The following is a 14,622-nucleotide window of genomic DNA, read 5'->3' as shown; positions in this document are numbered from 1 at the left end:
GAAAAAAAAGTAATTATGCTGTGATGTGATGTACAGCAAAGCTGAAAGATCTACAAACTAGCTCCTTCCACTCGATGTCCCGAGTCTTCCAACTCTCTTACTCTATTGGGGAAGGCCCACGGCAATTGTTTGCCATAGATGATCAATCTATGGATGAGTCCAGTCCTCTCTGGTGTCGGGGATGATCAGCAACGACGGACCTGACAGATTCCCCGATACTCCGAACAAACATCAAGATAGAGCAGCATTCAATAGATTGTTTGCTAGTGTCACCCACGACAGGCGGTGATCTCCAGCATAAAAGCCGGAGTTGTCTGGCACAGACACAAACTCATACTCAGCGACCGGATACCTGGATCCATCGCAGACACCAACCACCATGGCATCCGAACAGCAGCAGCAACAGCAACCACCTCACCGCGAGCTCTACGAGTCCCTGACTCGATTCGCATCATTTCCCAATGAGCACCAGCGCAAATGGTGGGCGCATACCGGGCCCATGCTGGTCAAGATGCTCCACGACTCGGGCTACAGCCGCCCACACCAGCTGAGCTATCTGTACCTGTTGCAGCAAGCGGTGGTGCCGACGCTGGGCGTGTTCCCGGATCCCGGCCACGACGATGAGCGGTGGTGGAGCGCTCTGACCCCGTACGGCATCCCCTTCGAGCTCAGCTGGAACGTCTCCCAGCAGATCGTGCGGGTCACCTTCGACCCCATCGACGAGACCTCTGGCACCCCCGCCGACGTCTTCAGCCGCAGGACCGCGGCGCAAGCCATCGAGCACCTCGCGCGTCTCGACCCGCAATCTATCCAGCTCGATCGCTTCCGTCACTTCCAGCGTGAGCTCTGCATCACCGACGCCGAAGAGCAGCGTCTCCTCCACTCCGGCGACTACCCGGCCAAAGCCCGCGGTCAGCAACAACTCTCGCTGGACCTGGGTCGCGATGGCGCCGTCAACGCCAAAGCGTACTTTTACCCAGGTCGCAAGGCCACCGCCACAGAAATTCCAGCCAGGGACCTCTCCTTCGCGGCTATCGAGAAGCTCCAGGTCCCCGAGCTGGCGGCACCTCTGCACACGCTCCGCTGCTACCTCTCTTCTTCCACGGACCATGACGACGGCATGCCCAAGGCCCCTGCCGGCATCAACCACATGCTTCTAGCCTGCGACGTCTCTGCGCCCGCCAAGAGCCGCATCAAGTACTACGTGATCGACCAAGAGGTCAGCTGGGCGCGCACCGCGGATCTGTGGACGATCGGCGGCCGCCGGCTTGCAGGCGACTCTTCCGAGTTATGCCAGGAAGGCCTGGACTGGCTGAAGCAGCTCTGGGACCTTCTCCAGATCCCCCAGGGCTTTCGGAGTGACGTGTGGCCGAAGCTAGTGTTCGGCCAGCCCCCAACAGACGCCAACCTGCTCACCACCTTCGCCAACTACACCCTCTCGCCCAAGAGCCGCTTTCCCGAGCCGCAGATCTACCTGATTACCTTTGGCATGAATGATCTGGCCCTGGCAAAGGCACTGTCGGAGTTCTATCGTCGGCTGGGCTGGGAGGATCTTGCCCGCACCTATGTTGAGAAGGTGCAGTCGTACTAGTGAGTTCTGCCTCGTTTGCTTTTACTTCCGTTTACTTTTGATACCTGGGGAGGCATGGGGATACCGTGTGCAGGGATACACTATCACACAGCACTTTAAGAATAGAAAGTGACGAAGCTAATGGTTCTGTGTGCTTACCGTACAGCCCCGGCTCGAATCTCAGTCGGACGAATTTCATTCACGAGGGCGTTTCGTTCTCGTATCGTGACTCGAAGCCGTATCTTAGTGTTTATTATGCGCCGTTTGGGGAGATTAAGTCCGCTCACGATGAGGATGGGGTTGCCTGAGGAACTTTCTCCGGTTAGGAGAAGTTGTTGTGTACCTAGATATGGTTTCTGCGGACCTATGATTTGTTCTTCGTGGATAATGATCATATGCCCGTCCTGCACATGCTCTTTCCCATGAATTGGAGGTTGCCTCACTGGCAAGAGACCTATTTCTGGGGTTTGTTCTTGATGTGGGTATAGGCTGACCGGATGGATTGGAGAACCTGGCCTGAGGCAACAGACAGTCTATTGCACGAGTAGTGATCATGATGTTTTCTTCCTGTAGACGCAGACCCATGCTGGTTGGATTGGTTCGATATGGGTCACTAATGACCTCGTAATTAACAGGATAGGCGGAGACTAGTAGAGAATGGGCCTGGCCTGGTCAGTATAATGATGTTATTCAGTAAGCAAGTCGTCAATCACTGAACGTACAGCTGTTCAGCAGTCTGCTGAGCTATTTAAGAAAGGGCAAGGCCGGCGCTGTCTCGCGGGATTCTCTCCCTCTCTCTTCTGTGCATCGCGCGTCTGTCTTTCATCCTCGGTGTGTGTGAACTATTTGGTCAGATCTGCGTGAGGCTTTATACCTGTTAGCTTCAGTTCTTCCTTAATATACACATCAATCAGCTTAGAAGAGATAATTTTTTACTCGCTGAGCCATGGCTGAACCTACAACCTCGAATCCGCCGTCGACCAGCCCGACTGTCATCATTGTCGGTCTTGGAATTGCCGGCCTCACAGCCGCCATTGAATGTCAGCGACGTGGCTTTACAGTCATCGGGCTGGAGAAGAAACCGGACTCGAAGCAGCTCGGTAAGTGAGGCAATAGGTCATCAGAAATCTCACCTTCAACACCGTTCCTTCCAGCTCTACCTCTCAAAAAACGCTCCACTGACTCACACGCACAATTTGCTCGGAATGCAGGCGACCTCATCGGCCTCAGCGGCAACGGCGTTCAGGTTATCGCCCGCTGGAGCCACGGCGCCGTGGCCCACGCCCTCCGAGCCACGCGGTCCAACAACTCCAGCTTCGAGATCTACGATATCGCCGGCGACCTGAAGGGTGCTGCTCCGTACGACCCGGACGATCCAGCCCAGGGGTTTGTGATACGGCGCAATGCGCTCGTCGAGGCTCTGCTCCAGGAGGCGAGACGGCTGGGGGTGGATTTGCGATATAACGTGAGTATTCAGCAGTACTGGGAGACTGACCGAGAGGCGGGAGTGGTTACTGTTTCTCGAAGAGGGGGCAACGGCGAAGAAGCACAAGAAGAAAGGGAGGAGAAGCTCGTGGCTGATGCGGTTATCGCCGCCGATGGTGTGCATAGTACGGCCAGGGAGTTCGTTCTCCACGGAGCAGGAGCAGACAATGGAAGCCAGAATGATAGTGCCACCATCAAGTTGCGAAAGAGTGGCGGTGGGATTTTTCGGTCACATTTCGATGCACGCTTGTGCGCTGAGGATGAGAAGGCACGGTGGGTGTTGGAAGGAACCGAGCAGAACGATCGGTTTCGAGGGTACATGGGGAAGGAAGTTGGGATTGTGATGGGGACGACTGGAAATGGAGAGTTCGTGTTCTGGACTTGTTTTCATCGGGTATGCTTGGTGTTCTTGCACACGCTCCTCTCACCTCTTCTCTCGTTCTGCAGCGGATAGACTGATGTTATTCGCGAAAGGATACGCCTGACTCGAAAGCGGAAAGTTGGGTTCAAATCTGCAGCGTTGACCCGGTCTTGGAGTATATCAAGGACTGGCCGATTGGCGAGCAACTTTCCGCGGTGATTTCTCGAACCCCACAAGGAAACTGCTTCAATCATCTGCTGCTCACCAGTGATCCCTTGCCAACTTGGGTTTCCAACAAGAGTCGAGTGATGATCATCGGCGACGCAGCACACCCTACCCTTCCGCATGCTGGGCAGGGGGCAAACCAGGCGATTGAGGATGCGGCCGTCGTGGCGATTTCACTGGAGTTGGCGGGTAAGAAGGGTGATATACCTTTAGGGCTGAAAGTCGCGGAGAAGATTCGGTGCGTTCTCTCTTTCTCACTTTCTTTCGTTCCTTCGGTGCAAATACTCCTGGATTTCGAAGATGTCCGTTTCACGAAAACTGACTTCACCTCATTATCTTTTTCTCAGCCACAAGCGAGCCACCCTCATCCAGGAAGGCTCGATCGTTGCTCAGGAAATCAGTCTGAAAGGCGGCTTCGATGCAGATAACCAGGAGGATAGCGCTAGTACGATCCCCCGCCAGGCTTGGATCTACCTGCACGACTGCGTGGAGTACACTTATAAAGAGTTCGAGCGGGCGGCCGCTGCGGTGAGGGATGTTACTCTGGTGTATGTGCCGACTAATGTGCCGGAAGATGGGAAGTATCGTTATGTGGATGATTTTGCTGCCGATAAGGAGAAGAAGTAGACCAGAGGTTGGGTGATTCTGGATTTTAGGTGGATTTCATCAAGCATCGACATCTGGGAGATGATGCACTGGAGTTAATCTGGGGTAATACTTGCAATGTGAATACACTTTAAATTCTAGGATATCTCGTGTTAGCTTGTAGGATAATCGTAGCATGACGCTGGCTGGTTGACGCCTGGTGCGTAGCCGCTGTATATGGCTGGTTGTGAGGCTTCACGTGTTCTTACTGCGTTGGCCTTACACTGAATTAAGGGGTCAGCCTTTTTTCACACACGATGCAGTGAGCGGGATATGAAACCATGATGATGAGGAGGTGGAGGATGGGGAGAATGATGGGAGAGAGTGTCGGCATGAGGCGTGGGGGAAGAGTGAAGAGGATGACGAGGAGGATCAAGACACACAAAGCAAACATTTTCGCTAACCAGTCATCTGATCACTACTTCAAGGGCCTGATCCAAACGATAGTCTGCCCATGCCATCCATGAGGTTGTATTTCATGTTCATTGGATGCTATTGGTACCTTCAGTCCCAGTTCAATCCAAACCTGTAGTCATTACTATCCAGGCAATCGCGACCTACCCTCCTTCCTCGAGAAGCTGATCATCTCATACTTCTCGCAGTTAGACTAAATCTACTATCTTCATCTCCACCACAACTCAAAACACTAGTCACTCAAAAAATTATCAACGCATCCAAAGGTCTAGAATATTGAGGACCGGCGGTAATTGTGCCATCGTTATGTCGGAACCGAAGTACAACAATCGCTACGATTCATCCCAAGGATACTATGAACAGCAGCCCAGCGGCTATGACCCTCGAACTCACGCAGGATATCAATCTCCAGGACAATGCCAGCATGATCAGCAGCCTCAACCAGGGTACCATTCAGGGTATCAGCCGCCCGCTGTAAGTGGACCCATAATGCATCAGAGCGAGACGCTCGGAATCTGATGACTTGGCCCAATGAATAGTATAACTACGATCAGCAACCCAATCCCTCTTATCATAATCTGTCCCCGTACATCCATCAAGGACAGATGCCTCTGAACGCCAATGGAGGTCAAGTGTCTGGATATTCTGAACCAAATGCACCTTACATGAACTATCGAAGCAATAATAACCCACCTTATTTTTCGCAACCGCAAACTGTTCAAGGCGAGAGCGCATCGTACTATGCTTCCCAGGCAGCTCCGCCGAATCCATCGGGGCCAGCTCCAGCTCCAGCAAATGAGAAAGGGTTTGGAGCTACGGTCACCGGTGCTGCAGCGGGTGGATTCCTGGGCCGCAAGTTTGGGGGTGGGCTACTGGGTACGGCCGGAGGTGCATTGGCAGGAGCTGCTGGGATGAATTTCGCGAGTAAGCTGTAGGTTTTCCAGGCTCAACATAACCTGCTTGACCCACGTGCATTGACTCTTATATCAATCTGCAGGCGCAAGAAGATCAAGGCGAAACATCGTCGCAAGCACGGCAGTAAAGGGCAGCAGAGCAGCTCAGAATCGAGTTCGTCGAGCTCTAGCTCGAGTTCGAGCTCAAGTTCCAGCTCTTCGAGCGAGAGTGATTAACGTGGGCCCAATGGATAAGAAAGGTTCGCGTTACGAGAAACGATCAAAGCCGGGGTTCCGGGCGGGTTTCTTGGGCTTGGTCATGGAAGTGGCTTTCTATCGATAGTGGTATTCTTTCTCATGATGCAATCAATGAGCATTGACTCATAGTAGTCTGCTCGACAATGCTATTCTTAAGGGCTACTTTGCTCCCAAAGCTTGTCATTTGTTGGGTGGCTCTCCGTCATCTTTCGCCACTGCTGTCATCGCGCCTTGCAACCATGGGTGCTTTCCCGCAACCATATGAGTGTAAACGTGGAACAAGTTTCCTTCGGCCATTCTAGTCTGAGTCTACTACTTTGGTTAACTCGCCCTTAGTTGGCTGTTTGCAGTCGCGCATGTGTACTCAGTAGGACGAGGGTCGAGTTTGTGAGTGTGGCAAGGCTGGGTTCCAACGCTCATGGGCAAAAGTCTAGGCAAATTATTGGAAAAACATATTGATGCTTGTCGGCTCCTTGTCTTTTCGATGAGCTCAATATTGCCCAGTTTCCAGTAGACTTCAGGCTCGCTACCCGCTATCGAGTAAGCATTAATATCAGCATCATATGATCAAGAAGCAGTGGTGGCGAACATACTCTAAATCGAAAACTTCGACCGTCAAAAAATTTGGAGTCTTCTGGCTCATTATATCAGCGGTATATATACACTGTCCAAGAAGGTCTTTGCTGCGTATGAGTCAAGGGTGTATTGTAGTCATCCCTTGAGCCCAGTCCGGGCGAGTCCATGGACCCGAGAGCAATGTTTTTGAATGGAAATGATTAGTATCCCATGCTTCGAAGAATAATATTATTTCTCATTCTTGCTTAAGAAGATTTTGAAACCAAAGCACGAAAGAATGAAAGGTAATTTGACATCTATCGATCAATTTTGGAACATATCATCAGTATTACGTCTCCTGACTCCCCCGAATTATATGTTTATTCTGCAATACTATCTCGATGTCGTCGTTCGAGTGATTCTCAAAGAAACAAAGAGTTGTGTCGAGGAATGAGGTAGATCAAGCTCAAAAAGAACTACAACGCACTCGACAGTACGACATCACAACCAAATCCTTCTATGATCAAACCCATGCGATCTCGTGAGGAGCAGCAAAAATGATGGGGAAACCCGGAAAATAAGCACGATAGGAACTTTAGATAGTGGCCGATAAGCACGATAAGGAAACCACCCGCCTACTCTTTGCAAGGGGCATGAACGACTAGGCTGACACTGCGGGGCTGGATTTCTATCCCAAGCTGAGTAGAATGGTTAATACAGTACGACAGCAAGATCCCTGCAAGTTGTCTGAGCCCTCGAGTTCATGCGGTGAGTCCGGATGCCTGAGTCACTCAAATGGCGGTGTTGACAATCTCACCCATCAACGGTTCTTGTTTCAGACAGGCTCGGCCAAGATGTTTGTGCTTTATCATTTAGTGCTCAAACCCATGCTTAGCCCTGACTGTTGCTCGTTTCATCCCTCGTATCTAAGAATAATGTGCTCCGGTTTGGATGTTGGGATTCGAGTCTGCTCGTTAGGGCTCTTTCGAGGACAAGCTTATCAGGAGAGGCCAATCACATGAAACACAGGTCAGTATGAAGGGTATGAGTAAGCATCGGGTTACCTTTTGGGAATTACCTCACAGGGCAGTAATTAGATACTTCGCTGACAGTATAGGAGAATCAAGTATCATGTCACTTTATGCGACCGTGCAGTCCTGTATGCATCGCTTATGGCGGAGCAAACAGATTTCCTCAGCAGTGGTTATGTGTTTTTGTGTGCCGACAAAGCAGCAGTCAACGCAATGAGCAGTCGAGGGAAATCCTCGGGGGGATGCGCAACAACGAAAACGGGGTCTTGGCTCCAAACCACGGCGCTTAGCAACTCTAATCTTTCAAAACTTTTTTTCCTCTGGTGTCATTTTTCATCTTTTACCGATTCTCACCCATCCCGGCGACCATTCCGAGAGAGGAGGAAGAAGAAGAAGAAGGACATTGAGCCGTCTAGAATGGGGCTGCGCCACCGGGAAGATCTGAGGGTGGCAACTGAAAATAAACCCTTCCCTCCACCCCTCCATCCCAAGCATCTGCAAGACCAACCAGGCGCGGCATCATACCCGGGCGGAGATCCCTTACATACAGTTTTTCGTAAAACCGCTACGCTACGTATCGGTTCATGAGTGACTGCTGCACCCCGGGATTATCACTTGTAGGGACAACTGGCTTGACAATCGTGGAGGATTGATTGTTTTGGAGGGGTGTGTGCGTCTATGCTATGATGAGGGGTACGGTAGTTAGGGCCCCCATTATACCGCTAAATGGACCTGCAACGTAAAATAACCCGGGGTACCATCACGACAAGGAGAACAATAGCTGGTCCTTTCTGATATACCCGTGATTCTCAGCCCTGCCGGGAAAGGGGCACTGTATCTCGTATGTACAAAGTACTCCGGAGACGAGACGAGCTGGTGGTCTGCTCGGGACGGACTTATTATGTACGAATTCTTGTACTATAGGTAAGAGACGTAGATTGGCTGGGTCAACCAAGCGAATCAATAATGTTCAACCACAGTGAACTACTTTGATTTAATTGACTACTGGTATAATTGCAGGCAGAAGTTCGGAATCTCGACTTCCATCAGGATTGAGATGACAAGGAGGCGACAGAGACAGAGACTCACTCACTTCACCTCAGGGCTTCCGAATCGCAGTGGTGGTGAAGGGCGAGAAAGTTGGTGGTGACTAAGCCGATCCCAGTTGCAGCCCCCGCCAACCAGCCAATCGACGAAGCGTGATTGACCCGAGTGGTAGCCACCGACTCTATTGGGTTTGGTTGTTGCTGAGTCTGCCATCGCCTCTAAGCTATTTCCGGTCTTAGTGCGGGCCCATTCTAAGGAACAGAGAGAAAAATTAAAAGGAAAATTTTTTATCAGAGCGGCGCGGCTGTTGGGCGGCGAAAAGAAGGCCACAAAGCGATAAATATCATATCCCCCCATCCTGCCTCTTCCCCTCCTTTTCCTCCTTCCTACTCTCCCTCCCCCCCTCATCCTTCCCATCTTCTCTTTTTTCTAAGAGGTTTGGTCCTCTAAAATTCTTGTGTTTTACTTTTTGTCTTCTGTTCAGACAAAAAAAAAAATAGAGGCCGTTTTTAGAGCGTTCGCTGCGTCTTTTTGTGAATCAGACGCAACTTTCGTGGGCCACACCCCTCTTATCGAGATACCCTCATAGAACGTTTTTCACACGTTCTCGCTTTTTATCCTCCTTTCTTATCTTCTAACGATTCTTCGGAGTCTCTTTCACAACTAAAAATGCCTGCTGCCGACGCTTCTTCGCTTCCTGCTGCTACCAGCAAGGAGACTGCCCAGTCCGTGGCTGTTCTCGAGGACCTCTTGAAGAACCTCAACCTGTCCACCTCCCAGGATGAGGTGAACGCTGCCACCGACAACCTGGCTCACCTGTTCAGCGGTCCCATCCCTGAGCAGGTTCTGCCCCTCAAGTACGTATTGCACCTTGTGTGGTTTGGCTAAGCTAGACCGGAAAACTTTTGCACGCGGGACGGCGGACTAATAACGTGACTTAGGGCTGTCGAGGCGTTCAAGAAGCAGCTTTCTAACAAGAAGGATGCCAACGCCCGTGAGCGCGCCTGCAACGCCATCCGCGCCATTGCCTCCCACTCCACTATCGCTCCTGGTGTCGAGCCCCACCTTGTCGCTCTCCTCGGCGATGTCCTCGCTGCTGTTGGTGACAAGATGATCCCCGTCAAGAACGCCGCCTCCGCTGCCGCCATCGCCATCGTCAAGGGCATCAACGGCAACGCCGTCAAGGCTGTCCTCCCCCCTATCCTCAACTCCCTCCAGAACGCCCAGAAGTGGCAAGAGAAGGCCACCGCTCTCGAGTGCATTGAGGCTCTCGTCGAGTCGGCTCCTGCTCAGCTCTCCTTCCGCGTTCCCGACCTCATCCCCGTTGTCTCCGAGGCCATGTGGGACACCAAGGCTGAGATCAAGAAGGCTGCCTACGCCACCATGGAGAAGGTTTGCGGTCTGATCGTCAACAAGGATATTGAGCGTTTCATTCCCGAGCTCATCAAGTGTATCGCCAAGCCTGAGAACGTCTCCGAGACCGTTCACTTGCTCGGTGCCACCACTTTCGTTTCCGATGTCACCGGCCCTACTCTCGCGATCATGGTTCCCCTTCTTGACCGTGGTCTTGTTGAGCGTGAGACCGCCATCAAGCGTAAGTCCGCTGTCATCGTCGACAACATGTGTAAGCTCGTGGAGGACCCCCAGATCGTCGCTCCTTTCTTGCCCAAGTTGATGCCCCGTCTCGAGAAGAACTTCGATACCCTGGCCGATCCCGAGGCCCGTGGAAAGACCAAGCAGGCCTTGGAGACTCTTACCCGTGTCGGTGATGTCAAGGACGGCAAGATCCCCGAGATCTCCACCGCTGGTGACATCTCCACCGTTTCTGCTATCCTCAAGGACATCCTCAAGGAGAAGCACAGCACTCAGGCCGAGGGTGCTGAGGACGTCATCAACTACGTTGGTGCCGTTGCTGGTCAGCTCGTTGACGAGAAGGACGCTGAGGTCACCAGCTGGACTCAGAACGCTCAGCCTTACATTGCCGCCATCGTCGGTGAGGAGGATGCCAAGAGCGTCGTGGAGACTCTCCGCAAGAAGGCCTCTCCCCTCGCTGCTGAGGCCGATGCCGTCCTCTCCGATGAGGAGGAGGGTGAGGATCTGTGTAACTGCACTTTCTCCCTGGCCTATGGTGCCAAGATCCTGCTGAACCAGACCAACCTCCGCCTCAAGCGCGGTCAGCGTTACGGTCTCCTCGGTCCCAACGGTACCGGTAAGACCACTCTCATGCGTGCCATCAACAACGAGCAACTTGAGGGCTTCCCCAAGAAGAGCGAGGTCAAGACCGTCTACGTCGAGCACGACTTGGACGCTGCCGATACTGAGCAGACTGTCATTGGCTGGACCATGAAGAAGCTTCGTGAGGTCGGTCTCGACATTTCTCAGTCCGATGTCGAGGATAAGCTCCAGGAGTTCGGTTTCCTCAAGGAGCAGCTCGAGGGCCCCATCACCTCCCTGTCTGGTGGTTGGAAGATGAAGCTGGCTCTTGCCCGTGCCGTCTTTGAGGACCCCGATATCCTTCTGCTCGACGAGCCTACCAACCACTTGGACGTCAAGAACGTCGCCTGGTTGGAGAACTACCTCTGCACCTCCCCCTGCACGTCCATCATCGTCTCCCACGACAGCAAGTTCTTGGACAATGTCATCCAGCACGTCGTTCACTATGAGCGCTTCAAGCTCAAGCGTTACCGTGGTAACCTGAGCGAGTTCGTCAAGCGTGTCCCTGCTGCTCGCTCCTACTACGAGCTGGGCGCCTCCGAGCTCGAGTTCAAGTTCCCCGAGCCCGGTTTCCTCGAGGGTGTCAAGACCAAGGCCAAGGCCATCATCCGTGTCAACAACATGTCCTTCCAGTACCCCAACACCCCCCGTCCTCAGATCACCGACATCAGCTTCCAGGTCTCCCTGGGTTCCCGTATCGCTGTCATTGGTCCCAACGGTGCCGGTAAATCTACTCTGGTCAACGTCCTGACCGGTGAGTTGATCCCCACCGTTGGTGACGTCTACCAGCACGAGAACATCCGTATCGCCTACATCAAGCAGCACGCTTTCGCTCACATCGATAACCACCTCGACAAGACTCCCTCCGAATACATCCAGTGGCGTTTCCAGACCGGTGAGGACCGTGAGACCATGGACCGTGCCAACAAGATCGTGACCGAGGAGGACGAGAAGGCCATGGACAAGATCTACAAGATCGAGGGTACCTTCCGTCGTGTCATTGGTATCCACGCCCGTAGAAAGTTCAAGAACAGCTACGAGTACGAGTGTTCGTTCGCCCTGGGTGACAACATCGGCATGAAGTCCGAGCGCTGGACCCCCATGATGAGCACCGACAACGCCTGGATTCCCCGTAACGAGATCATGCAGTCCCACGCCAAGATGGTTGCTGAGGTCGATCAGAAGGAGGCTCTTGCCAGCGGTCAGTTCCGTCCTCTGGTCCGCAAGGAGATCGAGCAGCACTGCGAGAACTTCGGTCTCGACGCCGAGTTGGTCTCTCACTCCCGCATGCGCGGTCTGTCCGGTGGTCAGCGTGTCAAGGTCGTCCTCGCCGCCTGCTCGTGGCAGCGTCCCCACGTCATCGTCCTTGACGAGCCTACCAACTACTTGGACCGTGACTCCCTTGGTGCCCTCTCCAAGGCCATCAAGACCTTTGAGGGTGGTGTTATCATCATTACTCACTCCCGTGAGTTCACTGAGAACCTTACCGAGGAAGTCTGGGCCGTCGTTGACGGTAAGATGACTCCCTCCGGTCACAACTGGGTTCAGGGTCAGGGTTCCGGTCCCCGTCTGGAGGACAAGAACGCCGGTGACACTGAGGTCGTTGATGCCATGGGTAACAAGGTATGTTTATCGCTCTCCTGCCGGCCCCGTGCCGGTCTCCCCGCCGCCCCCCCTCCGGCCTCCCAACCCCCCTTTCCTATCCCACACCGAAATCTTGACCCACCCTGATGCTAATCTGTCTCTAGACCGTCATCGAGAAGAAGAAGAAGCTCACTTCTAGCGAGCTTAGAAAGAAGAGGAAGGAGCGCATGGCTAGGAAGAAGAGAGGTGAGGAGGTTTCTGACGATGAGGACTTCTAAATGTGATATGGAAGTTGTGGAGGAGGTCAAAAATCGGGTCGGTTGGTGTTTAGCCGACGTTTCCTTATTTTTACAATAGATTTATTGCTTGACGAATGCAAAATGGCTTTAATGATTCAGCACAATGATATCATGGTTCCTTCAACTCTTTTCCACTAATGTAGAACGTATAAGCAGTAATAGCTGCGAGTCCATGATGCCCTTTGGCATCATTCAGGGCTTAGTCACTATATTGCCGTGCCTCACCGCTTTCGGCCGCCGCTTTCAGACTCTCAACGTTGACCGACAGTCAAGTATTCAACAGTTAAGTATTCAATGGGCCAGATCATTTCTCCACCACTGTAGGTGAGGAAGGATTACAAACAAGGTTGGAAAGTCTGTTGTTTGCGCATGGCAACAAGCCCAGCCATGGATGCTCTATCCCATACCACGCGCGCGGTGTTCGGGGGAGTCTCGAACAATGCCGTTAGCATGGCCAACCAGTATCTACATTTATACTCTATTTAACTCTTCTTTCGTTTCTTGACACCAAGGCAGCAATGTCTACAATCGCCGAAGCTTATCCTGTGCTTGAAACATACTACATTGTTTCTTGTGTACAAATTGAACTCTCGATGCTTTCCTCTGCCGCACTTCGTGACCAACCGGATCATTCTTCTCTGTTGTCCCGCTGTTGACGACCCCAAGACTTGTCCCCCGTGGGCAATCCTTAGCTTGACGTGCAAGTATACTCTACAGATACTTCTCAGACTACCTCTTCGGGTTCTTTTTACCCATAATCACGCTCAGGGGCACCAACCCTCGAATATCACTACGATGTCTCCCAACTCGGGAGATGTAACCTCCGAACCACAAGTACTAGGTACGCGCGCGTTTCTAGAAAAGCCAGCAGATTCAGGCATCATCATATCCGAGTCCATTTGGGTTGTCAAGTAGATATCTTCTTCAAATCCTTGTGCGTAAAAGCTAATTATATAGCTAGACTTCGATGCCTTAGTTCATTCCATTCGCACACCAGATCTTCCCCCATTGCTCCGAAGAAGGCTTGCCCCTACACACCAAGCTCCATCAGCCGGGAACACGATACAATGCTGTTCATACAATCTATGTATGTGGCCGGAGAAGGGCCAGACGTTTGCTTCCTCAAGCACACGTTCGTGAACGTCTCCAATCGCCCTCGCGCGTCTGGTACGTCTCCTGGGCCCATCCATACCTTGACATAAAATAGCCTTCTTGGCCTCTTAAGCGTCTGCGGCTTCTATTGCCCACACACGGTTTACGCATGGTGGCTAAGATAAGCGGAGAGATATATGTCTCATCATATTCTTGGCTTATTGCCAACGATGAATAGCGCGGGCTGGTTATATCGTGTTCACCGGTGAGCCACAAACTACTCGCGGAGTTGATGGAAGCTCTTTTTACTGGTCTTTAATGGGCGGCTGGGCTATATTTCTCATGCAGGGCGATTGTCCTCACCATGATAGGATTCGTTCGGTCAGTTGCCTTCTGTTCCGTTGTTCTCTTTCTCCCCTCTGGATCTCCTTAGTTGTTCTTACCTCGCCTCGACCACCATATCTTCTGCTGTCTCCGTCCACGTCTTCGTCCTCGGGTCTATATCTCTCCGTGTCATGCGTTGAGAGACTCGACACCCGACAGGCGGTATCGAATGGGCTTGAAGATCATGTGGTAAGCCTTACTTTAAAGACAAAACAATGCATAGGTAGAGGCGGCATTCTTATTTCGCAGCTGTCGCTCAGCAGACCTCGAAACATACGCATTGATCAACTCTACCGAAGGTAGAGAGAGGGCGTACTAGAGCGAAGGCAACATCGATCCGCTTGAGCCAGCTATGATCAGTCTGGTCGTTGAGTGTTTCATTCACCGTTTTCATGCACTACACGCTGTACAGCGGGTTGTTAAGCATCATTGTACACCCGCGGTAAAAGCCGTGGCAAATTCGAAGGCCCCTCGTGTATTGCGGCTATCGCGAACGTCCGCGTGGTAGATGATGTGGAACTTGGCGGCCTCAAGGTCCTTCACCTACTAAGGTAGCCTAGTTATG

The 14,622-nt window shown here is 52.3% G+C and overlaps 4 protein-coding genes across 4 annotated transcripts; all 4 read left to right on the top strand.

The window, feature by feature from the left end:
- Window positions 1-226: 226 nt before the first annotated feature.
- BO97DRAFT_397919 (aromatic prenyl-transferase) lies at window positions 227-2,113 on the top strand. The gene is made up of 2 exons (XM_025694163.1): window positions 227-1,590; window positions 1,737-2,113. Exons 1-2 carry the CDS (start codon window positions 380-382, stop codon window positions 1,876-1,878), a joined length of 1,353 nt encoding a protein of 450 aa, XP_025547740.1. The 5' UTR covers window positions 227-379; the 3' UTR covers window positions 1,879-2,113.
- A 403-nt stretch (window positions 2,114-2,516) lies between these two features.
- Window positions 2,517-4,437, top strand: BO97DRAFT_472955 (FAD binding domain protein; the record flags this gene model as incomplete). The annotated part of the gene is made up of 4 exons (XM_025700194.1): window positions 2,517-2,670; window positions 2,782-3,449; window positions 3,530-3,879; window positions 3,989-4,437. 4 exons carry the CDS (start codon window positions 2,517-2,519, stop codon window positions 4,266-4,268), a joined length of 1,452 nt encoding a protein of 483 aa, XP_025547739.1. The 3' UTR covers window positions 4,269-4,437.
- Window positions 4,438-4,696: 259 nt separating this feature from the next.
- BO97DRAFT_460382 (putative glutamine-serine rich protein MS8) lies at window positions 4,697-6,008 on the top strand. Its single transcript, XM_025699335.1, has 3 exons — window positions 4,697-5,174; window positions 5,240-5,631; window positions 5,698-6,008. The coding sequence occupies exons 1-3, from the start codon at window positions 5,007-5,009 to the stop codon at window positions 5,828-5,830; spliced, it is 693 nt and encodes a 230-aa protein (XP_025547738.1). The 5' UTR covers window positions 4,697-5,006; the 3' UTR covers window positions 5,831-6,008.
- A 2,962-nt stretch (window positions 6,009-8,970) lies between these two features.
- On the top strand, window positions 8,971-12,696 carry BO97DRAFT_408261 (putative translation elongation factor eEF-3). The gene is made up of 3 exons (XM_025695817.1): window positions 8,971-9,341; window positions 9,426-12,321; window positions 12,447-12,696. The coding sequence occupies exons 1-3, from the start codon at window positions 9,154-9,156 to the stop codon at window positions 12,558-12,560; spliced, it is 3,198 nt and encodes a 1,065-aa protein (XP_025547737.1). The 5' UTR covers window positions 8,971-9,153; the 3' UTR covers window positions 12,561-12,696.
- Window positions 12,697-14,622: the final 1,926 nt, after the last annotated feature.

This window comes from Aspergillus homomorphus (assembly GCF_003184865.1).
Source record: "Aspergillus homomorphus CBS 101889 unplaced genomic scaffold BO97scaffold_46, whole genome shotgun sequence".
Classification (NCBI taxonomy): domain Eukaryota; kingdom Fungi; phylum Ascomycota; class Eurotiomycetes; order Eurotiales; family Aspergillaceae; genus Aspergillus; species Aspergillus homomorphus.
The sequence above is the reverse complement of the archived record's forward strand: the minus strand, read 5'-3'. Positions and strand labels throughout refer to the sequence as shown.

Coding starts and splice junctions, on each gene's coding strand:
- BO97DRAFT_397919 (XM_025694163.1), top strand. CDS start 380: ATGGCATCCGAACAGCAGCAGCAACAGCAACCACCTCACCGCGAGCTC. Junction 1,591..1,736: donor GAGAAGGTGCAGTCGTACTA/GTGAGTTCTGCC, acceptor CTTACCGTACAG/CCCCGGCTCGAATCTCAGTC.
- BO97DRAFT_460382 (XM_025699335.1), top strand. CDS start 5,007: ATGTCGGAACCGAAGTACAACAATCGCTACGATTCATCCCAAGGATAC. Junction 5,175..5,239: donor CAGGGTATCAGCCGCCCGCT/GTAAGTGGACCC, acceptor CCCAATGAATAG/TATAACTACGATCAGCAACC. Junction 5,632..5,697: donor ATGAATTTCGCGAGTAAGCT/GTAGGTTTTCCA, acceptor ATCAATCTGCAG/GCGCAAGAAGATCAAGGCGA.
- BO97DRAFT_408261 (XM_025695817.1), top strand. CDS start 9,154: ATGCCTGCTGCCGACGCTTCTTCGCTTCCTGCTGCTACCAGCAAGGAG. Junction 9,342..9,425: donor GAGCAGGTTCTGCCCCTCAA/GTACGTATTGCA, acceptor AACGTGACTTAG/GGCTGTCGAGGCGTTCAAGA. Junction 12,322..12,446: donor TTGATGCCATGGGTAACAAG/GTATGTTTATCG, acceptor ATCTGTCTCTAG/ACCGTCATCGAGAAGAAGAA.